The 24,121-nt window shown below is 34.3% G+C and overlaps 3 protein-coding genes and 1 non-coding gene across 6 annotated transcripts; 2 read left to right on the top strand and 2 right to left on the bottom strand.

Annotated features, from left to right (window-relative positions):
• Window positions 1–1,225: 1,225 nt before the first annotated feature.
• Window positions 1,226–4,373, bottom strand: LOC7481236 (NADH dehydrogenase [ubiquinone] 1 alpha subcomplex subunit 13-A). Its single transcript, XM_002304654.4, has 3 exons — window positions 4,044–4,373; window positions 1,743–1,814; window positions 1,226–1,642 (listed from the first exon to the last, which is right to left on the bottom strand). The coding sequence occupies exons 1-3, from the start codon at window positions 4,256–4,258 to the stop codon at window positions 1,498–1,500; spliced, it is 432 nt and encodes a 143-aa protein (XP_002304690.1). The 5' UTR covers window positions 4,259–4,373; the 3' UTR covers window positions 1,226–1,497.
• An 806-nt stretch (window positions 4,374–5,179) lies between these two features.
• On the top strand, window positions 5,180–10,001 carry LOC18097124 (chaperonin CPN60-2, mitochondrial). 2 transcript variants are annotated; one of them, XM_024598305.2, is made up of 16 exons: window positions 5,180–5,476; window positions 5,731–5,755; window positions 5,883–6,014; window positions 6,392–6,551; window positions 6,767–7,038; window positions 7,233–7,337; window positions 7,482–7,568; window positions 7,665–7,835; window positions 7,921–7,989; window positions 8,203–8,280; window positions 8,364–8,459; window positions 8,627–8,726; window positions 8,809–8,912; window positions 9,117–9,222; window positions 9,326–9,404; window positions 9,541–10,001. In XM_024598305.2, the coding sequence occupies exons 1-16, from the start codon at window positions 5,439–5,441 to the stop codon at window positions 9,641–9,643; spliced, it is 1,725 nt and encodes a 574-aa protein (XP_024454073.1). In that variant the 5' UTR covers window positions 5,180–5,438; the 3' UTR covers window positions 9,644–10,001. The 2 variants fall into 2 exon arrangements, with proteins under 2 accessions (XP_024454073.1, XP_052307664.1); XM_052451704.1 differs by lacking the exon at window positions 5,731–5,755 and having other exon boundaries at window positions 5,181–5,476.
• A 2,567-nt stretch (window positions 10,002–12,568) lies between these two features.
• On the bottom strand, window positions 12,569–16,668 carry LOC7481237 (PHD finger protein ING1). Of its 2 annotated transcripts, none has more exons than XM_024596834.2 (7): window positions 16,496–16,668; window positions 16,300–16,371; window positions 15,436–15,623; window positions 14,198–14,288; window positions 13,971–14,073; window positions 12,987–13,158; window positions 12,569–12,904 (listed from the first exon to the last, which is right to left on the bottom strand). In XM_024596834.2, exons 1-7 carry the CDS (start codon window positions 16,524–16,526, stop codon window positions 12,794–12,796), a joined length of 768 nt encoding a protein of 255 aa, XP_024452602.1. In that variant the 5' UTR covers window positions 16,527–16,668; the 3' UTR covers window positions 12,569–12,793. The 2 variants fall into 2 exon arrangements, with proteins under 2 accessions (XP_024452602.1, XP_002304691.1); XM_002304655.4 differs by having other exon boundaries at window positions 14,225–14,288; window positions 16,496–16,665.
• Window positions 16,669–19,331: 2,663 nt separating this feature from the next.
• On the top strand, window positions 19,332–19,403 carry TRNAT-UGU (transfer RNA threonine (anticodon UGU)). Its single transcript has one exon. It is a non-coding gene; the product is annotated as a tRNA-Thr (tRNA).
• The last annotated feature ends 4,718 nt before the right edge of the window (window positions 19,404–24,121 follow it).

Here is a 24,121-nt window from a genome sequence, read left to right on the forward strand (position 1 = left end):
TATTTATATTATCGTTTGCTTAAATAAAAAATTATTTTAATAAACAAATTTAGAAAGTATAATCAGATAAATATTCCGTCTTTCTAGATTAAATATTCTGATATATACATGTCTCTTAATTTTTCAAGTTTTTATTTATTTATTCACATATATAGTTATCAATTTATTTGATTATGTATAAAAATTTAAACTTCAATTTTTTAAACTATAAAAATATATTGAAAAAACTTGAATATATATATATTTTTATAAGAAATAAAAATTTAAAATCCACGTACAGTTCAACGCATAAATGGCGGTGCAAACATAAAATGTTCCAACTAACAGATTTATTGTGACACATAAATTAGTGGCCAATCGATCACACTTCATCTTCGACATTTCAAATCATTTGGGGATTTTATATTCCCGTGTTAGCATGTTACTATGTTTATTTGAGATAAAATTGGTTCAGGCGAGGTCTCCCTCCCTACCATTCATCCATGACCTGTGTGCTTCGTGCCACACATCTAACACTGAAAGATGACTTCTTGATGGGAACCTCCCCATTATCTTGATGAATCAAGTATTGAAGTTAAGAATATCTTACAAACATTGTCAATATGGTCTGATTCAGCAAGCAGAAATATAAACCTGCAACAAATTAAAGCTCCAATATAGAAAAGACCAAAGAAGCGCAGCTTGCATCCCCGACGCAATAGCGAGATTTGGATTCAAATTCAGCAAGAGACACCAAAACAAAAGGAGATCCATTTTCCAGGATGCAGCTAGCAGTGAAGCTGGTCCTCAGTCATGTTATCACAATTCACTGAGTCAAACCCTTTTAAGTATATCCTTTTTGTCTTACAAGTTCAAGATACAGCAGCAAACATCGAATTGTTGTTTCTGTATTATACCTCGTTGGTTATGACAACTAGCCAAAGAGATTAATCTCCAACAAAAAGAAAAAAACAAAGAGATTAATAGCAATGGTTAAGTTACTCAGTTTTTTTTTTGAATCCAAAGTAACTCAAATTAGTAAAACGATAAGAGGCTAAAATTGTTCCACACTGCTAACAACCCTAGTGAATCCTCTCCACAATTTAGTGAGACAAAAAAAAAGAGCATTATTATTTACAAAGCCTGAAAGACCACAGAACAGAACAACATCAAACAGAAACCAATCAACGGATTGACGAATCATCACCCCAGTATCCCCGATTCCCGTGCCCTTACTTCCACACCATTAACAATAGATTGGAATTTACCATAAAATTGAATGGGAAAACAGCGCTAAAGGTCTTCAATCTTTATATTCCCAATTTTCAGGTAATTAGGATACAATGAAAAGGAAAGAAAACAAAATTACTGTAGGCAGTATTTGCAGTGCATCTCTCAGGAGATTGAAAGCTAAATTTTTATTCCATGAACACCAAGTGACAGAGGACACTTAGATGAAGAAAATACAAGAAGACACTTGACAGCTAGACATGCACCATAACAAGATACAGAGCGGTGTCACCAGACCTCTGGACGAAGCTCACCAGTTGCTGGGGGCATCCATTTTCCAGAATTATAGACACTTTGACCAACTTTCCAACCAGGAACATCCTTCATTACTTCTGCCTCGTATTCAAGATACTTATTCCACTCCTTGACAAATCTAAATAAAAGCAAGCAGGGAGGAAAAAAAAACTTGAATATTTTACAATAAGAGATGGAAACACATTAGCTAGTGATGGAGGAAAAGAGCTGTTTGCTACCTTTCATCTTCTTCAGCTTGAAGCAGAGGCAGGATTGCCCTGCGTGCAGCATACTTCTCTTCCTTAAGTGCTCTGCAGAATGCAAATGATTTAAGAACAAATCTACAGTTGATGACATACCCTGATAAGGGAACTTGCTTTGGCAGTATAGCTATATCATCAACTACTACATACAAGGCTATAAAGCAGACAGTTGCATGAACCACTAAAAAAGTACAGTTTCAGTATAAACTTATGATATTTTAAAAACTTCTCTTATACAGCATACAATAATCTAGGTTTCTTATATGAGGTGGACAGTCATATTAACACCTTCAAGGTCAAGTGTACAAGTAATCCAGCTTCTCAATGGCCAATATCTCACATGTCCTCAGCTCAAATTAAGATTTAAGCTTGTATATTGGCAATATGCATAACATGAACTGTGATTGTACTTTTACTTTGGAACTGGAAGCAGGGAGTATATGTTGAATTCAAAATGATGCTTACTTTCTATATTTGGCACTCAAGACGCCTCAACATCCTTCTTCTCCTGTGAAACTATTTCCTTGTAATTCATACATGTAGTTCGACAAATAAATAAACACTGACACTGACACCTCGGATATACACCAACAAAAATGACAACTTCCAAGGAATTTCATGGGTAATCAAATCACCCAGGTGTGGTTTCCCAAAAACAGGAGTCTTTTCTACACCTTAATAAGGAGAACACGAGGAGATAAACTGCATAAAATTTGAAATCTAAAATCACTCCATTCAAAAAATGCTTTCCTCCAAATTTATAGTCTGCCTAGGTTGATTCTCATCAAAGAACAAAATATAATCTGCAGGTAATGTCTCCACTGCAGCCCCATTCTGAATACAAACAGCCAATTCTTCAAAAGGATAGTAAATATAACAATGAAAACACTTACTATAAGCCCATGTCAAAGAATCTTCAGTAACCTTTTTACAGCTTTGACTGCCTAAGCAACACACTAGCTCTTTCACAGGAACAATCCTTCACTTTTTCACTAATACTAAAAGACAATGACACCAAACAACTTACTCAAAATATGACAAACCAGCATCTCCTCATCAAAACTGAAAGATTTTTCTTACACTGTCATTCACAAACCTCAATGTTTTTTCAAAATTATGGTTTGCCCCAAGAGTAAGTGCCTTGAGAATTCAAAACCATGGTTTCTGAAATGGTAACATAACATCCACAAAACCTGCCTTCTGCCGACTCAACCAGTCCCAAACATGCTCTTTCCCGATTCAAAATAATAGACATCTCCATCATGTTATATCAGATATGCAAAATTGCTTATTTCATGAAAAACATTAGCAAGTAAAGACCAGCAAATCACCAATAAATTTAAATTACTAACCAAATTCACTTTCTTGAAAATCAAAGATAACCCCTCTCCTGCACCCTGTATTTGAATAAACCAAATCCAACTTCACTACAGCAACCCACTTTTTCATTAAAAAACACATTCATTGATCTTCAAGTCTCCTCTACTAACTATATTGAACAATATATAATTGACTGGAAAGGTTGCGGCTTTTGTACTTGCAAATGCATACATATCTATGCTTTTAGTGCAGACTTTGTAAAAGAGTATTTCAGGGGGGAGAATCTACTCTCAACTCTTCTAAGGATTTTTTTAGTTAAAAGTAAAAGCTATACATCTGTAGCATACTGGAGAGCATTTTGCTAGCGAAGGTTATTAAATTTAAATATGAAGTGCAGTCAATGAATTTGGCAGTTCCTTGGTACATCTTGGTGTTTATAATAATGGACCCCTCTTCTCTACCAGTCAGCAGCACGCATTTGAAACCCTCCTAAAATCTCAACATTTCTAATGTCCATTTCAGAAATATACAAAATTTAGCTACAAAAAACTATGTCCACTCACAAGACTTCACAATTTCTACCTTTCACCCTTAAAAACAACAAAAGCCCAGTAGCGACCAGTCAACACCGCAATCAAAGTAGGAAAACTCTAGCAAAATTTTAATCTCATAATATTAATACTCTGACGAACCACAATAACCAGCCACATTTTAGTGTTAATTTCACAATCCAAACAAGTCCTGCTACCAAAAATTATCACAGACATAAACATAAATTTTGATAATTTTAAAGAGCCATATTAAGTGTTCCTAAACATCTTCAATTTGAAAATCCAATCCAATTGACATGAAAAAAAATCCATTTCCTTCGAATTTCTAACTCTAATTAAAAAAAACACAGATGCCAAGACCATAAAACAATCGAAAATCTTCAAAGATAAAAAGAACCCTTTTCACCTGCGGACCTTGTTGCCCTGGCCGACTTGGTACATTCCATAAGAAAAGGCGCCAAAAGCAGCGAGAAAGATGGCCATAGCACTAGGACCCTTGTTAGGGATCCTACGAGCGAATCGGACAGGAGCGAAGCCACCAGGAGGAGGGCCGTCTTGAAGGATCGGCATATCCTTCACGCTAGCCATTCCTGGCTTGTTCCTTATCACTGCCTCCGTCATTTTCTCTTGTTGTTGCTCTTCTTCTTCTCTCTCTGTTTGTGATTTTTAGGAAAGGGAAGACTGCATGATGAATAGTGGAGAGGCTGGAGGGGAATGCTGTTATGTGTGCGCGGGTATGGTGTGGGAATGTTAGGGGATCCGGTTAGGGATAGACACGTGGCCATTTGTTGTGACTAATTTCACTTTCTCGGGTTAGGTTATCAAGTGCTCTTTTTGGCAATTCTTTTGCTAATAAATGGAGTAATAATTATTTTGATGATAAAAAATTTGTAATTTACATATTCTTTGATTGCAAAAACTATTTGTGGTATGAAATATAGTTGTTGCGGGGATGAAATAAATTTTATATTTATTAAGGAATAAATAATTATTATTATTCTATGAGGAAAAATAAAAAAGAGAGATAGAATCATGAAAATAATTTTTGAGTTTATATTAAAATACTATCATGCCTTTTTGGTAAAGCTTTTTATAATGTTATCTTGATTTTTATTTTTTTATTTTTATTTAAATAACATGAATAAGATTCAAATATATATAAACATGCTAGGATCTTATAACTACGTGCACACGGGCTTGAAATGAAGAGTTTAAAGGGGCCATGACCTTCCCAAAATTTATAAAATCAAATTTCATTCTTACTTCTAAGATACTTTCAATTAGGCCCTCATGAGAGGTTTATTTATTACACTCGTGGCCAAATTTCCTTCACTTGTTTTCACTTCTGCCCCTGCATGATCCTCACCCTCCGCATAACCCCACTCGGCCCCTACGGGAAGAGAACTTGTATTCGAATCTCTATGGGGCGGATCCCGGTGGAATACTTGGGCTTGGTCACCCCCTGAAAACCCAATCTTTTCGATGTATGAACAAGATAAGGTAGCATTTGTAATTTGGCAACGGACTAGAGGGTGAAAATGGGACAAACATTTTGCCAAAAGCAGGCCGGATCCAACCCAACGGTAAACCTCGTTTAACAGTGAAATGAACACAAAACCCTAAACCCTGCCAATAACCAGAAGCTGCTTCTAGAGCCTTCTCTTTCTCTACAAAAAGCACTCGCTCTCCACTTCCTCGGCCTCCATTCGTGATCTCTCTGTCTCTACCACTTCGTCAAACTTTCTCTACAATCCCACAAATTATCTGTGTTTCTTCTCTCGTAATTCTTCTTGGCGATACTATGCACCGCTTCACTTCTAGCCTCGCTTCCAAGGCTCGGTACTTTCCTCCCTCTCCTTCATTTCCTTTATTCTCATCTGGGTTTTCATTATCTTCCTCGCTTTCCGTTTCGTTGGCGAGAAAATGTCAAAACCCAAAAGGAGAAAAAAATAGAACTTGGTGGTTATTTATCACAGTAGCAGTTTATTGACTAAAACTAATCCATCAAAAACGTTGTTTGAAGCTGGATTTGGATTTCCTTGTGATTTCTATGGCTTTACATTGATGGGTTTTGCCTTTTGTGGGTTTTACAGGATTGCTAGGAGCACCACCAAACAAGTGAGTGCTGGCGGTTCTATTGGTTTGGTTTCAAGTTTTTACATCATCATATTCGATCTGATCCTGTGTGTCCTGCAGCAATTATAATGACTCTCTCTAAGAAGTGAATTTTCTGTGTTTATATCAGATTGGAAGTAGGTTGAGTTGGAGCAGAAACTATGCTGCCAAAGACATAAGATTCGGTGTGGAGGCTCGTGCTGTGATGCTTAAGGGTGTTGAAGAGCTAGCTGATGCTGTCAAAGTCACCATGGGCCCTAAGGTATTGTGACTGATTGTCTGTTCGATCATGTTATATTCATGTTTGATGCCCGTGGATGAAATCTCCAATAAAGAAAAGAAGTCAAATTTGAATATTTCTTGTAGCTGAATATGGTGTCATTAGATTCTTGTTATCAATTGAAACCATATTCAGTTCGCAATTGGAATATTGCATCAACAGTAAGGCTTGTCTCTATGATATCCTAGATAATTGTGGGTTTTTTCTCTGTAGCAGCATCTGATTGAGTATGATGGATCTTAATGCATTTGACATCATTTGGTGAAACTTGGTTTTTTTTGCTTAACCTTTTCTCTGAAGGAATCGTTGGGTTAATCGGTAAATTAATGATATTATCCTTGATGATTTTTTATTTGCAGGGTCGCAATGTGGTTATTGAACAAAGCTTTGGTGCCCCCAAAGTGACTAAGGATGGTGTGACTGTTGCAAAGAGCATTGAGTTCAAGGATAAAGTCAAGAATGTTGGTGCTAGCCTCGTGAAGCAGGTTGCAAATGCCACAAATGATGCTGCAGGCGATGGTAAGGTTTCATCCCCTCGAGAGTTGTTATCTAAGTATTTTGAACCACTGGAATTTTGATGCTGCAGTAGCATCTGATCATTAGGTTAGGATTTTATGTTACAGGCTCTAAATCCAGTGTTTATGTTTTTTTTTCTTGATATGGTACCACCCAGCTTTGCTTCTTTGATGTTTCTGTCTCACTGGGCAATGAGAGCTTTTCCAATGTCTTTGCAGGGACCACTTGTGCTACGGTCCTCACTCGAGCAATATTTGCTGAAGGGTGCAAGTCAGTTGCAGCAGGAATGAATGCAATGGACCTAAGACGTGGTATCAGCATGGCTGTGGAATCAGTTGTTACCAATTTGAAAAGCAGAACAAGAATGATCAGCACATCCGAAGAAATTGCACAAGTTGGTACAATATCAGCAAATGGGGAAAGAGAAATTGGTGAGTTGATTGCGAAGGCCATGGAGAAGGTTGGGAAAGAGGGAGTTATAACAATTCAAGTAAGTTGTGCATTAGATTGGTGATACATCCCCTGTTATAAAGGATGTCAAGTGTATTGAGTACTGTTTTTCTTGACACATGCAGTTGGATACTGATTGTTACTTTTCTCTTTCTTTTCTAATTCAATTAATCATTCTCCCATGTTTTAATTTTTTTTTCCCAAAATGTTGTTTTGGTCTTATTCTGGTTTCAGGATGGGAAAACATTATCTAATGAGTTGGAAGTTGTTGAGGGATTGAAGCTTGACAGGGGCTATATATCCCCTTATTTCATCACGGACCAGAAAACCCAAAAATGTGTAAGCCTTCACTTCTGATTCCAATCATGACATATGTCTTGAGACCTAGGTTGTGTCCGCATGACTGCATAGTGCAAAATATGAAATAACAACTTCTACAGCCATTGAGTTTCCTGTTTATTTTCTATACCTGTGCACAAACAGGAATTGGATGACCCTCTCATTCTGATCCATGACAAGAAAGTCTCAAATTTGCATGCTGTGGTGAAAGTACTAGAGTTGGCTTTAAAGGTATACATTCTGTTTACCAATCACTTTTTATTGGAAGCTGGAGCACAACTAGAATGCTGTTCACTTCCTTAACTAGATTTTCCTGTATTTGTTCAGAGACAAAGGCCCTTGCTGATTGTTGCTGAAGATGTGGAGAGTGAGGCACTGGCAACACTTATTTTAAATAAGCTTCGTGCTGGAATCAAGGTCTGTGCCATTAAGGCCCCTGGTTTTGGAGAGAACAGGAAGGCTACATTGCAGGATCTTGCTGTCCTCACAGGAGCCGAAGTGAGTTTGCCTCTGCACATATATTTAATTCTCTGTGTCACATTCTCTGGTCTCATTGAACAAGTTCTTTTCTACTGTTTTGCAGGTTATAACCGAAGAGCTTGGCCTCAATCTTGAAAAGGTGGATTTGGATATGCTTGGCAGTTGCAAAAAGGTGAGCTCAAATTGTTGACTCTGGTGTTAGTTTACTGGGCACAAGCAGTGCATTGGGGGTGCTGGGTGGGCTAGATTGGGTATGGTGGATTTTAATTTAGATCTTAGGGGCAGTAGCGAAGGCATGACTTCAAAGAATTAGAATGGGTCAAGGGTGGGTGCCTGTAAAAAGTTGTGTATTTTGATGATTGACTAGCTGGGTTTTGTCTTATAGGTTACAGTATCAAAGGATGACACTGTTATTCTTGATGGTGCTGGTGACAAGAAGTCCATTGAAGAAAGATGTGAACAGGTCAGTTTTGCTTCATTGCTGGACTATGTTTATTCTCCAATGTGAATGAATAACATGATTATTGTCTACTGCTGGAATTACAGATCCGATCTGCAGTAGAGTCAAGTACTTCTGACTATGACAAAGAGAAGTTGCATGAAAGACTGGCAAAGCTTTCTGGTGGTGTTGCTGTGCTGAAGGTCTGTGACTGTCTTGCACACTTTGCATATTTTCTTCAATTGACTTGTAAATACAAATATGGAGTATTTATTCTAGCTGAGTCCCCCATCTTCCAACTGGAGAAATATCTATTGCTTAAAAGTTGTAAATTGGGGTCACTTAAGTGAAAATTTTGCCGTCATTGCAGATTGGAGGAGCTAGTGAAGCTGAAGTTGGTGAGAAGAAAGATAGAGTTACAGATGCCCTAAATGCCACAAAGGCTGCTGTGGAAGAGGGTATTGTGCCAGGTAACATTTCCATCCATCTTCCCTCATGTTGTACATGGTTGAATTAAAATCACCAAACTCTTCAAGCTACTTCCTCTGGCAGGAGGTGGTGCTGCACTTCTTTATGCATCAAAAGAGTTGGATAAGCTGCAAACTGCCAACTTTGACCAGAAGATCGGTGTTCAAATTATTCAGAACGCCCTGAAGGTTTGTCCTTCATCATGTGTGTCCATGTGTATGAGTATGCCTGAATATTCAATCTTTAAGCTTGAATCTGGGTGCAAGTTTGAAGATTCATGCACTTTATAATTTTGTGCATAGCCAAGCTTCAAATATTCCAACATTCATGTGAATTTGGTGTTCTTTTTATAATGTTATCACTGAATCCCAAAATTGAACTATCAATGTCAGACCCCTGTGCATACAATTGCTACTAATGCGGGAGTCGAGGGAGCTGTTGTTGTTGGTAAGCTATTGGAGCAGGACAACCCTGATCTAGGGTACGACGCTGCCAAAGGTCAGTGATTTATCATTGTTGTTATTATGAAGCTTGCTTACTTTATCCACTGAAGGAACTGATTTTTTAACTATTTTTTTCCGGTATGTTCATGTATTACTAGATGAATATGTTGATATGGTGAAAGCTGGCATTATTGACCCGCTGAAAGTAATTAGAACTGCTTTGGTCGATGCTGCCAGGTAAAAAGGCATTTTTCAGGGAATAGCCCTCTTCGAATCATAACTTGTTTTTAGGGTTTTGGGGCTGGGTTCATTATTACCTTTTGCATCTTCTTACCAAGTAGCACTTATTAACTCTCTTTTTTTGCGCTTTCAGTGTCTCCTCGTTGATGACAACAACTGAGGCTGTTATAACTGAGCTTCCAAAGGATGAAAATGATGCTCCGGCAATGGGTCCAGGCATGGGCATGGATTACTGAGGTTGATTTTTAGAGACTGATCCAACCTGCCTGACATAGATATTTGAACCTTTGTACCCAATTTATCGATTCATTGTTCCTAAGATCAAAAGGCATCATCTAATCATAGTGAGTGAGTCTCGGCATGTAGGTAGTTTTTGATAATTGGATAATGGATTATTGTTTGGGAAAACTTGCATGTAAGGCTCTTTTTCCCCCCTGGCACATCCTTATCTTTGGCAACCAAGAGCTTGGTCATTATAGCCCTGTTTGTTCCTTCTCGGCATGTAGGAAGTATTTGTTCTACATGTTCTAGGCATTTGTTCCTTCTCCGTGAACCCAAGAATAATCTGCAATTTGATTAGGGTTTCTACTTGAATCTGATTTGTGTTAAAATGTTCTTTTTCCGCTTTGCAATGCAAACTGTCCGTCCAGTTGTGGAAAAAAATGAGAGGGCAATATGGCGAAAGCCAAAGCAGTGCCTTCAATTCAAATATCGAGTCCTCCACCTTCTGGCCAGTCCAGCTATAATACAGATATATGATACTGCCAGGATTTTCTTTGAGTTAAGATAGTGGGGAGATTCACTATGTGGTCGTTGCCCACGCCCTTGAACTCCTCCTCAGTTGATGACTTGGCCTAGCAAGTGGTGGCTGAATGCAGCATGATTTTTGCTGCTTGGTTGTAATGAGCAAAAATCAAATTCCTTATCTGATCAATCTATTTAGACAAAATGGACAAGTATCAGTATGTTTTTCTCTCTCAAAAATGCATAATTCACTCATTGAAACCCCTCTTTCCATCACGGTTTTCAATACATTGACTCAGCTGTACTGGAAATAGAGACTGTATTTCAAGACCAGTTATCTTCATACTCAGCCAGTCGTTCACACGGTCATTCTTTGTCTTCGTTTCGTGATAAAGATCGGTTCATGTGGGAGCATACTGCTGAAGATCCATCTTTAAACCCTTCAGCGGTTCAATTACTGCCTGGTAAATTTTTGTAGCCACGATTTCTAAGAGATTAACTTTATCAACCAAGTTTGCACCACAATGACACATTTGTGCAAGTGATTTCCCAATTTCAAGATCAACTTGAGTTTGATCTTTGTCAGGCGTTGATGCGTGGTTTTTCAAGAGAAATTAAAGCAAGAAAAGAAACAAGAACAAAGTCTCAAATGAAGCAAGAAAATGAAGAAAAAGTAAACAAGGCAAAAAGAAAGAGAAGAGGAGCAAAGACTTAAGCGAGCAAGGAGTTAATCTGGGGAAAGAGAGGTGAGAGGAGAAGAAAGCTGAAATATAAGAAAACAAGAACTAAAAAAGAAGAAGAAGCTGAATTTGTCATGTTTGTGTCTTCTCATTCAAATCGAAAGGTTGCCGGTAACAATTTTGAAGCCGCGATCTCTCGGTTGAGTGAGTTCACGTTGTTCAGGAAACATGACATGAATCTTACCCTTCTTACCAGCTAATTTTCAGATGGCATTTTGAAAGAAAGAAGACAACGGGGCTTTTGATAGAAAGATATCGTCTAAGCGTAAGTTGTTAAATTTTTTATAATATTTTTTATTTGAAAATATATTAAAATAATATATATATTTTTTATTTTTAATATATATATATATATATATATATATATATATTAAAAAATATTAAAAAAAAATATTCAAATTTTTTTAACAGCACGATTGTACAGAATTTTCTTTTTCTTTTGATCAATGTGTCATTATACTCGTTTATAGGCTCATCATCAATGTGGCACTTCACCAATGGTTATCATTAATTTTACCTTAATGTTGTCTAACATTTTCAATCATATACTTTTGTCCGTTCTCCATTCAATATCGTTAATCACCCACCTAGAGAATCCAAAATCGAAAGATTAATCAAATTTTATGTTTAGAATAAAAAGTGATGATTTAATCTAAGCAAAAAAATCTAGAAAAAATCGAGTTTCATCTAGAATCAAAATTAAAAAGAAAACAAATTTAAAGATAAAAATTAAGAAAAATAGAATCTTATTAAAATTGAAATTAAATAATATATATATATATATAAAAGAATTTTATGGATTTCATTTTTTGCCTATAAATTTTCTTTTTCACTCTTAAAATTTACTTCATTCAAACAAAACAAAACAAACTTTAGAACTCTTATACATGAAAAGCAAACATGATAGTCAGGGGACTTTTGATCCAGTCCTTATCCAATCAGCCAAAAAAGATAAACAAAAAAAAGTAACTGATTTTCTTCAAACATAAGTACATGGTAAATCTTTAATTAAAATTATAATTGCAGTTACTTTTTAAAATTAAAAAAAATAAAAATTTAAAGTTAAAAATTTACTTCATTAAAACAAAAACAAAACAAATTTTAGAACTCATATACCTGAATAGCAAACATAATAGTCAGGGACTCGGGACTCGAGTCCTTATCCGATCACAGCAAAAAGAGAAACAAAAAAAGTGAATGATTTTCTTCGCGTTAAGTACATGATAAATCTTTGAGAGTGTGATTGCGGTTACTTTTTAAAATATTTTTCACTCGGAAATATATCATAATAATATTTTTTTATTTTTTAAAAATTATTTGTAATATCAACATATCAAAATAATCTAAAAACACTAAAAAAAATTAATTTAAAACAAAGAAAAAATTTAAAAAAATTTCATTTTTTTTCAAAAACATTTTTGGAATGCAAAAACAAGCAGAAATCCAAATCAAATGGAATACACCCATCTCAACCTCATCTCGACCACTAAGGCCACCGATGCTCCATATTGATATTCTGGAGCTTACTACCATTTAACAAATTAGAAGCTAATTTGGACTTAATGTTAAGTAAGGAAAGATAACAGTCACCAAAGTTTTCTTCCGTTCTCAGAATTATCACCAGCAAATAATAATAAAAAATATATATATATTTAAAAGAGGATCCAATTAGCATGCTTTTTGTAACATAACAAAAATTTATTGCAAATCCAAGAAGATAACAATCTCAAAAAATTAATACACAGATGGATTTATTTACAATACAGATTGCTATAGAATCTCGAATTGCATATTATGGTTGTACATATGCATAAAGCAAAACGATTCATAAAACAAGCACTGAGCAGAATTTAGGTAATAGGCAGCCCATAAAATCTCAAATTACATGAACCCTACAACACATTATCTACCTCTGCGACGATTTTTCAAAGGGGCACAATCAGAGCAATACCATTTTCCTTTTACTTTTTCTTTCAACCCAACACAACCAAAATGGAACCATTCTATCTTGCACTGCATGTTCAAAAAAGGAGGATTAGGTGTTTTGGGGGATAAGACTCGAAAAAAGCAAAAAAATAATAATCTGGTTACATACATCGGGGTTGTCGCATGCAATCATGTCCCCATAGCTAACTTGATTGCAGAAACAGTAAGTCGGTTCATTCGGATCCACTGGCAAATCTAGTTGCATACCAGTAGTATTTGCAAATGTTGTAGCCACTGCCACCTCTGTCTCTGTTGCTTCTTCTGCAGCAACAAGGCGTGTTCTGCATACAAAGTTTGATTTAATAATTGTAAATAATGTTTCCTACACAAGCGACATCAATGCCAGACTATTTCACAAATGTGCAGTTAACAAGGGATAATTAAGAAACTATGAAATCTGATTTAGCCAAAAAAGTTTCTTAATGTTTCGTGATTTGTTTTAGAGTACAAAGAAAACAAATTCCTAGCAGCACCAGTGATAACAGTTTAGGCTTTGGAATGCATATATATGACAAATGAAGTATATCACTGTTGTTTTGGATTTGCCAAATTGTCATTATAAACCATGGAATCTCAGTCTAAGCCATGAATTTAAACAAATTTACATCATTCCTATCCTTTTTATATTCAAGTTTAGTAATACAAGCTTTAGGCAGTTTCTCACAGACAGAACTCTCTTATGCTCTTTGACAGAGACCTGTATCCTGCAAGAAAACCTGTCACTTGGCTGACATGGGGTTGATGCTCCCAATATGTTTCCCATCATCGTAACAGAAAGGAATCCCTGCATCTTTGTCAGCAATTTCATTTTCAAAGCAAGATTTCTACTTTTGGGGCAAAATATCCTAATCATTGATCTCATATTTATTTATATATCAGTGTCTTCTATTTTCAAGGCAAGAAGTCCTAATCCTGTGACTCGTGATTTTCAGTATAAAGATTTCTCTCACTATCCTTGAAAACGAAGACATTTCAGTTTTCAACACAGAGCTTCCAAAGAGAAAGTAAAATGAAGTTGAGAAGCTTAACCAACTAATGTGCTTAAAGTGATAAATAAGGAAACGATGAACAAGTATAATTAGAAGAGAGATACTTTTTACGCCCTCCTCTACCACTCTCACTACCCCTTCCAGACTTTGTACCGCCATCAAGACTTGAAGCAAGCAATGCCGGAGCAGCAGCAGCAGTATCTCTTTCTATCAAAGATTATATCATATGATCACAAAAATTTAGTAAAGATGGAGATACTAAAATGGTTGTGAAATACAAAACAAAACATTTCAGTAGATCCTTTCATCATCAAGTATGAATAAAACAAACCCTGGGGACTGAATGTGTGCAAATTACCACGCCGATTGTCTTCGTCACATAACTTCAGAAATTGATCAAGTTGTTGAATGTGTGCATCTACCTGAGGCAACAATTATAAAATATGCAGTCAATTAGGTAATTTTATGTCTAGAAGTACTGCATACAAACAGAAAGGTACAAGAAGCATCACGGTGTATGATTATAATAGCGCAGATGGCAGTGACACTTTATCTAAAAGCACTACGTGCAAGCACATAGTAGGGTGGTAGTGTCATGAAGATAATCCAAATCATTAATGATTACACCAATAGGACCACTTTTCAGCATAAATGCTAAAATACCCATTCCAATAGCAATGGGAGGGCAGGAAAAGGAAACCAACTATATCCAAAATAACATCTTTTCATTAAAACGGAGTAAGTTGAATCAATTTCCACGACCATATCAATGGACTACATGGCTTTTCTTTATATCTAAGAGGAATGCCTCTCCAAAAAGACATGAACAGCTATTCAACGCAGAAAAATTGTCATTGGTCCAGTAATCACGTATCAATAGCCACAAGCAACAAAATCATTCACACAAAACACTTCACTCAATCTTTAACCAAATAAAAGGGTAAGGATACTGGATCTGTTTATGTAGTTAATAAATTTAAACCTGTGACTTTTGAAGTTGAAAGCTCATCATCCTAAATGGAGGACCACTGATGGCAGAAAGCAGAAAATGTGTCCACACTTGACAAATGAAAATACTTCTATTACAAGCAAATCTTGCAATTGAGCTTTGACCCCTGAACCATTAATCTCCAATTTTCCCTTCCAGCAAACTAAGTTGAAACTCAAAAAAATCTCATAACATCTACTCACTATTTGGTACAAGTAGTCAACTAATAAGAACTTGTATTACCATTGTTGAGTGCAGCTAATCTAGGGAAAACTGACGGTTATCAATGGTGGGATGCTAGGTTTTTCCAACCAAAAGTTACAGAAAGCTTTGCATGAACATTTAAAGGCTAGTCAATTTGTCTGCATGTTGTGTTCTCTGTACATATCTTCTTCTTTTCTAATTGGAAAAAAAATGGAGTGGTAAGGTAATTCCCAGAAACAAGATGGTAAAGAGAATGAACAGCTACGAATATAAGATGAGAAAAAGAGCAAGAATTGATCACATAAATCAGGTATGATGAGACACATGCCCTGAAAGGATTGATGATATATAAAGCTGAGTTACGAGATTCAACATACCAAATCATATGCTTGGACAGCCAATGCCATCTTTTCATCCGCAATCCTGATGCTATGCTTTTGCTCATCAAGTGCCTCATCTGAGAATCTGATAAGTGAAGTATTTGGTGTAATGTTTCCAGCCTTAACTCCTCGCTTAATGTCCTCTATTTCTTGTTCGCATCGTTGTTCATTTTGGCGTTGAATCTCTGTTCACGTGCATTAAAACTGTCCCTTGAGAAGTGTGCTTAAAGGAGACAAGGATTGTTTAACTATAGACAGAGAATATCGATTAACTTTTTTGTTTGAACATGCAACCAAGAAAGGGATTTCTGTTTGCACACGCAACCAAGAAAGGGAGGCAGCGGGAACAGATGGCAAAAGGGAAAGCACAGAGAATATCACAAAGCACAGCTAAACAAGAAGGAACCATACAGCCACCCATGTTATATTGGTTTGAGCTAGTGCCAGCTTTTCCAAGCCAGTGACCTTTTGATCTTTGGGGAATTTTCCATTATCTTGGGAGTTTCTGGCACTCAAGTCCTATTATGATCAAGTACAAAACGAAATCCGACATATTTTTCCATTAGCAGGTAAAATTAACAAAATAATTCGAGTTCTCTGCAAGTTATGGTTTCCCTAACCTACAGATTCAAAATGCCATACGATAAGAACGAGCATAAGAGAAAATTCCCTCAATTAGGAGTCTAATCTCCCCCTAAGCAGTCAAAACCCCCAAATAGCTATTGCAGTTCTAATCAATTCAATCAATCTAGGGTATCTTATCAAATCTTAAATCGACACTTAAAACAAGCGATGGAAGATATGACAGAAACAGCGATTTAATAAACAACAAAGCACGGTTGTTTTTAGCGCGAAGCATACCCTGCAAACTTTTGTCCAGATCACGCAACAATGAGTACTTCTTTTGCAGAATATTGGGAAGCGCTTCCAGATCTGCACAACAAATCATTTTAGGGTTTACTGGCATAACTTCAAAAAAAAACAATCAAGCATAACAATTATGAAACTGAAACAATAACCTTAAATTCAGAGAGATAGAGAGAGAGAAAGGGATTACTGGCTTGAAATTCATCGACGAAGGAGGACATTTTAGGGTTTGTATCTGGGATTTTGATTTTTCAAGGATCCCGCCTTTAAACCCTGGATTTTAAATACAAATTGAAATTTTAAGACAGATTTCGGTTTTTAGCATCCAATTACAAAGCGGCTGGATTTGCGGTTGACGCGTGTATGTTTGCGCGTGGTTATGATCCCAGGGCAACATTATTTTTAAAATGTTTTTTTTTATTAAAAATATATTAAAATATTTTTTAATATTTTAAAAAAGTTAACCCATCAAAATAATTTAAAAACATAAAAAAAATTATAATTTCAAGTAAAAAAAATCAAGTTTTTGGCAAATACACGGTCAGCCGCTTAGTCAAATAGTATTTTTATTATTTTTATATATTTTTTTAAATATGTCATTTTAATAAAAAAATAAAAAAAGATTAAAACTAAATTGTTTTTTTTAATGAAATGATGTCTTTTAGATAATAAGAAAAAAACACTAAGACAACGTTTTTTTATATGAAAATTTAAAAAACAAAACTCTTAATAATCAGGTTTCGCTTGAGTTTGGCTAAATCAACATCATCTCAAGTTTATATGTTAGGTCATTTAAATTTGACCAAGTTAACTCTTTACCTGATTAAAAAAAAACCTAGCTTGAGTCAGGTTTTGAATTGGCAAGTCATGGGTTGGCTAAGTTAATTGCATTAGAGGTTGATATGTTAAATCATTCGAGTTTGACTAGTTTAGCTCTTTATTTGGTTCAAAAAAACTCAATCTAAGTCAAATTTTGAATCAGTATATCAATTAGATCAACCATATTACGTTAAGCTAAGTTTAATAACTACGAGTTAGAGCATGAGTTCCATGAGTCATTCATTTTACATTTCAGGATATGAAAGAAAGGTGCATAGTACGTTACTTGACATGGATCCACGCTACGCCACGAATCTATATTCTCTCTCTCTTATGAATAATGATGTTTAGGTGACGTAGGCATGAGTTTTTTTAAGGAAAAAGAAAAAAAAAACCAACAACTCGAGTTACAGCCCTAACCGAGTCTAATAAGTTGATTTTATTTTAATAACACAATGATATTAAATGGACCAGATTTTCTTTTAAAAAAACAATAACACGAAAAAAGCCTTATTGGAGGTACAAATTAGATTAAAAAAAAAGGGATAAAAAACAGCTTGAATCAACATGAGATATCATGATAGACATGTGACCTGGATAATAAAAAGCAATCCAACTCAAGTTAATCCACAAAACCTGTAGCCCATATCATTCGAACATGACAACCTGATAGAAAACAAATAAAAGAAAACCATAAAGCTAATTAAAAAAAACTAATGTCAAACGAAGAAATTGAAAAAAAATGATGAAATCGGATGTTGACCCGCATTAACTTTTCAAACTCATGACTCAAGTTATCAGAATGGAAGCACCATACATGAAGAAAATCATGAAACTACATCCTCAGCAAATCAAATATTAAATGACGAGATCGGAAAAAATATATATATTTCACGAAAAGATTCAAAACAAAAAAATAGCAATTAGAATAATAAGGGTAAAAATTGAAATAAAAATTAAATTAAAGGGTAACCACAAATTTTAGATTGAAAGGTGACACCAAAAAAGAAAAATAATTTTAACAAAAAAAAAATAAAGAACTAAATTGAAAAATACAATACATCATAAATTTAAATTAAGGAATGAAATTAAAAACCAACACAAAAAGATTAAGAAAGAAAATGAAAGATAAAAAGAATGAGAATCAAAATGATAAAAAAACAACACATGAAAAATTTGAATTGAAGAATAAAATTGAAAAAAAATTAGTCGTTTCACTATGCGTTTTGCTTTTTTATTATTTTTCATGCTTAATCAAACACCAAATTTCCCCTCATTTGACTTAATAATCACATAAAAACCACTATAAAAAACACCTAATTGCCCTTTAACTCTATTTTTTTTATTTTAATAATATTTTAGTTATTTTACTATGTAATCTAGAAAAAAAAAAGTTATTTGTTCATAGTCAAATTAATAATGATTAATGGACTTTATAAAAAGATTCTGATACCTCTAATAACTATTATTAAATTTTTTAATGTAAAGGTCAAATACATCGTTACATTGTTCCCGTAAGCCATGACAATAAATTTGTATATAGATATTTTTTCAATCCAGTTTGAGATTCTTTTAACAAATAAATAACTAAAACGACGTAAGTTCAATTTTAAAATGAAAAAAATTACATGACAATCCTTGCTATTGATTCCAATTCAAAGTCTAAGATCCGACACACTTAACAGGCCATGTTTTAAGGAACGCAAGAGGACTCTATTCGAATCCAACTAAAACGGTGTAGGTTTCACTGTTCCCAGTAGTGTTTTTTTTTTTTCCTTCTTCTTCTCGGAACTTCCAGGGCATTTTCAATATTTTCAATTTTGTTTTTTATTTTTATGAGGAAACTTCATATAGAACCAAATCATGATGATTAGGGGAGAAATACAGATTAAACGGGAGTAGATGCTGAGCATTGAAGCAGCACCAGACCTATACAAATAGCGATGACGAAGATGTCAGATTAGTGAGTCCTCTAATGACTTCGATCCACTAATTAACGTGAATCCGTTAATTATTTTTTCAAATATCATTTTTCCATATAAAAATAGAAATATCAAGCGGTGTTCTACAAATGCAGTTTTTCCTTCCTTTCCCATCTGCTCCGCTGTTCGTGCATTCCTTTATAAGAAGATGTTACTATTAAAGGAAGGAGGAAACTTCGTTTCTAATTATTATTTATACTTTTGTCTCCAGGGGGATTTCAAATTGCCCCTATAGCTCAGTGGTAGAGCGTCAGTCTTGTAAACTGAAGGTCCGTAGTTCGATCCTGCGTGGGGGCATCTTTGTAATAGGAACCCATGTTTCTGTTTTTGTTTTGAGCGAAGGTTCTTACCCACTCGTTAGACGATAGAAGCTAATTAGGGCATTCTCCTCTCTTCTTGCCAACCTATACCGAACCACATCTATCCTAACATTCCATCCTCTACAAGTTTTACAAAAAGTCATACTAAATTATAATTATAATTACCTGGTCCCACACCTAATTAAATCCCATATGATCTTAATTATGAGAGCAAGATTAATCCAGAGAAAAAGGAGTCAAGCCATAACGTGAAGACAAAGGCAGTCCATGTTCCTACAATGCAAGGAAAATAGGACAATGAACAATTATAGGCTACCCTTCTTTGTACGAAACCAAAATATATATATATAAAATTCATTGGGGGAGTTGAGATGCAGAGAAAAATGGAACTTAATAGCATGATCTCACTGAGAAATTTCATGTTATTCTAATAGGTTGTAGGAGGAAAAAAAAAAAAGAAAAAAAAGAGAGAATCAAATAATTATTTTGAGTTGAAGTGGAGGTGTTTTTTATATTTTTTATAAAATCAAATATGATCCTCTTTTATTTCTCTCTTTCAAATAGCCAATATTACTAATGTTAGTTATTCCAATAATAGTACCGATTACAAATATTGGAGTAGTCAAAATTGGAGGCAAGACTATAAAGAGTTGTTTATTGGTTTCATATGTTCACCTGGGTAATTAAAGATAAAAGAAAATTACAATCAGCATCTTAAACTAAATTATACCACTCTAAATTATACCCTGCCTCAATTATTTTGTAAATTACAAAAAAGCATATATAACAAGAACTTGATCATAAAATTTTTACTACCAAGAAGCATATAAATGTGTACACACAATCATCACTCGTACATGTAACTCCAAATTTTTCTTTTGATAGGTGCATTTTTTCAGATGATATATATATATATGTATATATATATATATATATATCGCTTTATATTCTTTAAGAATATCTATTAAGCGAGCAACATTAATGAAAACCTGACATTCAATAAATTTAATTGATCGATCAACACCCACTTTAAATATCAGTAAGATTAATAATCTTTTTTTTTTGTGATTTTTTCCATTACAACTATTTTTATCTTCATTACCTTCTTCCCTACTACTAGAAGTTTTTCTATCTTCAATATCAAGATCATCTTCATCCCTTCTTATCTTCCATGTATTTTCTAAGCCTGCTGCACCATCCAATATTTGACCAAAACAAACATCTCTTTGAAAAATATCAATCCATTAATCTTTATTTATATTCAAGAATTCAAATCCTTTTTAATTTAAAAAATATAATCCTCATCATCTTTACTAGAATCATCATTTTAGTGATCTTTCTCACATTTAATATTATAATCTGAATTGCCCACATCAGTATCCACACCTTCACTAGAACTACTAGCACCAACATGAAAATCAACATCACAACTTTTATAAACCCTTACCTTTACCCGCACATAAACCAATATCATCATCATTTTCATCAAAATCTTTTTCCCAAACAATCAATATAAATCTATTGTCATTTTTGTTTATAAAATATTTTATTCTTGTATGCTTACCAAAAACATTTGGTTTGCATGTATAATACTTAAGTATTTTTCATTTGTAGCGGAGCAACACTAGGATCAATAACAATATAAATGTGGATTTTTTCCTCTCCTTTTACTTCATGCATATTCAATATCTACATTGTCAAGGCACCATCAACTATTTTGTTACTCTGTTATTCCTTATACTAAACCCATGCAAGTCTATATCATAAATCTGCTTGCAAATGAACAAAAGGTCTGTAAAACATATACTCAAAGAAACCATTGCTCATGACTAACGCATGAAGCAATTCCATGATGTACAATAATGTTGGTTATTTTGTTTCCTGGATATTTAAACACTAATTAAAATATATTACAATAAAAGAACATAAAATTAGGGTTTTATGAATAATATCCATAATTTCTAATATGAGAACTTTTAGGTTTTCAAGAAAATAATCTAGATTGTTTTCCACTTTCCTAAACTCCTTTGAGTTTTTGAACATTGAAGAATGAACAAGAAATAACCCGGGGATCTACAGGTTTCATATTAACCCTAATTTTATACTTTTTTATTTTTGTTTAATCGAGTAAATCAAACAACATTGCAATGAAATAACAATAACTAAACAACTACTAAACCCACCAACTGGATTATTAAATAATTGATTTGAGAAAACAAGTGAGAAGGTATACTCTATTTTGTTAAGAACAACAACAATATGAAAGAGAAATTTCATAACCTGATGAAACAAATAGACACCAAGATATAAAGAGAATTGGCTGAGAAACACCCGAACTTTTATTTTGTATAATTTTAGGTTCAATGGAGTTGAGATTTGTACAAATTCTAGAAAGCTTTTATTTAGAAATTATAAACAAAGAGAGAAAAAATAAATTTGTTGTTTGTTGGGCTCGTGGATATGATATACACGGGGATAATTTGATCATTTGGTGTGATTTAAATTTTTTTGTTGATTAATGATGTATTTTTGTAATTTATGAAACAACAAAGACAAGGTGTAATCTGGAATAAAATATAAAATGTTAATAATAATTTTCATTTAAGGATAAAAACCCATTACTTGTTACATTTCACAATTTTTTTTTAAAATTTCAAATAAATGTTTCGATTTCGAAACTTTTGGTATAAACAGAGACACCGATACTACTTGATTCACCAGCATCTAACTAGTTTGCAGGGCAAAATAAAAGGAACAATTTAGTGAAAATGTGAAGTGGAATACTGAGATAGAAGTGTGAAAACAAGACACGAAAAAAAATAAAAAATAATGCAGGAATTACAATATTTGACCACGGAGTGCATTACAATGCAATTTATAAATAAAAAATACTTTCAAAAAACAATCCAAACGCTGCTAAAGAAACATTTATAGCTTCGAGCACCGTGTCCCTAGCCTTAACGGTCCGCGGAAGTCGTACAAGCGCGTATTAAAAGCATAGTTATTAAACCCGGCCCGGGGGTTGACCCGGCCAAGGGGCCGGGTCCCGGGTTTCATGGGTCAACCCGGGTCAACTCGGGTCAACCCGGATTAACCCGGAAAAATTAAAAAAAAATTAAAATTTTAATATTTCATATGAAAAAATCCATGTAAATATAGATTATACATATTATGAAGTTTAAAAGAATATTTTAAAATTTTTTTTATCCTACATTAAAAATATATTATGTTAAGCTTTTAAGTTAAAGTATTTAAACTAAAAAAGTTTTTTATCCCACATTGAAAAAACATAATTTTGTTCTTGGAAACATAGAGTATATATACTAATGAGTTTCAAATCCCACATTGAAAAGATAATATATTATCCTTTTAAGTTGAAGTATTTAAACCAAAAGGTTTTTTATCCCACATTGAAAAAACATGATTTTTTCTTGGGAATATAGAGTATATATACTAATGGGTTTCAAATCTCACATTGAAAAAACATGGTTTTTTTCATGGGAACATAGAGTATATATATGAAAGGGTTTCAAATCCCACATTGAAAAGATACCATGTTATCCTTTTAAGTTGAAGTATTTAAACCAAAAGGTTTTTTTATCCCACATTGAACAAACATGGTTTTTTTCATGGGAACATAGAGTATATATATTAAAGGGTTTCAAATCCCACATTGAAAAGATACCATGTTATCCTTTTAAGTTGAAGTATTTAAACCAAAAGGTTTTTTTTATCCCACATTGAAAAAACATGGTTTTTTTCATGGGAACATAGTGTATATATATGAAAGGGTTTCAAATCCCACATTGAAAAGATACCATGTTATCCTTTTAAGTTGAAGTATTTAAACCAAAAGGTTTTTTTTATCCCACATTGAAAAAACATGGTTTTTTTCATGGGAACATAGTGTATATATATGAAAGGGTTTCAAATCCCACATTGAAAAGATACTATGTTATCCTTTTAAGTTGAAATATTTAAACCAAAAGGTTTTTTTATCCCACATTGAAAAAACATGGTTTTTTTCATGGGAACATAGTGTATATATATGAAAGGGCTTCAAATCCCACATTGAAAAAACATGGTTTTTTTCATGGGAACATAGTGTATATATATGAAAGGGCTTCAAATCTCACATTGAAAAGATATTATGTTATCCTTTTAAGTTGAAATATTTAAACCAAAAAGTTTTTATCCCACATTGAAAAAACATGGTTTTTTTCATGAAAACATAGAGTATATATACTAATGGGTTTCAAATCTCACATTTGAAAAAAAAAAAAAAAACCGGGTCTCGTCCGGGTTCGCCCGGGTCACCCGGGTTCCGGGTCGACCCGCCGGGTCGCCCGGGTTTGGCCGGGCTGTTGCAACAGCCGGTCTTTTATTAAACCCGGACCGGTCCAGCCACCGGGTCGACCGGGTCCCGGGTCGACCCGCCGGGCCGGGCCGGGTTTAATAACTATGATTAAAAGCCCCCTCCCCTGACCCTCTAGAAAGCACGCAGCTGGAGCTAGGTAGATACCGAGAGGGACGTTTAAATTTTTTTGTCAAGGGGATGGGCCATAATTTCCTTGGCCATGTCTTGTCTGTCAATGACCTCAAGTTTCTTGCAAACAATCAAGTTTCTTGCAAACAATCTCGAATGTCTTGTTCCTGTGTATTCGCTTTCGTATTGGCTACTTGTTTTTTCCAATT

Source organism: Populus trichocarpa, chromosome 3 (genome assembly GCF_000002775.5).
Source record: "Populus trichocarpa isolate Nisqually-1 chromosome 3, P.trichocarpa_v4.1, whole genome shotgun sequence".
In the NCBI taxonomy this organism is placed as follows: Eukaryota; Viridiplantae; Streptophyta; class Magnoliopsida; order Malpighiales; family Salicaceae; genus Populus; species Populus trichocarpa.

Excerpts from the sequence above, each read along its gene's own strand:
- LOC7481236 (XM_002304654.4), bottom strand. The coding sequence starts at position 4,258 with ATGACGGAGGCAGTGATAAGGAACAAGCCAGGAATGGCTAGCGTGAAG. Across the intron at positions 1,815-4,043 it reads CAGGGCAACAAGGTCCGCAG|AGCACTTAAGGAAGAGAAGT; the intron begins GTGAAAAGGGTT and ends TGCATTCTGCAG. Across the intron at positions 1,643-1,742 it reads CAAGCTGAAGAAGATGAAAG|ATTTGTCAAGGAGTGGAATA; the intron begins GTAGCAAACAGC and ends GCTTTTATTTAG.
- LOC7481237 (XM_024596834.2), bottom strand. The coding sequence starts at position 16,526 with ATGTCCTCCTTCGTCGATGAATTTCAAGCCA. Across the intron at positions 14,074-14,197 it reads GCACACATTCAGTCCCCAGG|AAAGAGATACTGCTGCTGCT; the intron begins GTTTGTTTTATT and ends AATCTTTGATAG. Across the intron at positions 12,905-12,986 it reads TTGCATGCGACAACCCCGAT|TGCAAGATAGAATGGTTCCA; the intron begins GTATGTAACCAG and ends TTGAACATGCAG.
- LOC18097124 (XM_024598305.2), top strand. The coding sequence starts at position 5,439 with ATGCACCGCTTCACTTCTAGCCTCGCTTCCAAGGCTCG. Across the intron at positions 5,756-5,882 it reads CTAGGAGCACCACCAAACAA|ATTGGAAGTAGGTTGAGTTG; the intron begins GTGAGTGCTGGC and ends TGTTTATATCAG. Across the intron at positions 9,405-9,540 it reads GCTTTGGTCGATGCTGCCAG|TGTCTCCTCGTTGATGACAA; the intron begins GTAAAAAGGCAT and ends TTGCGCTTTCAG.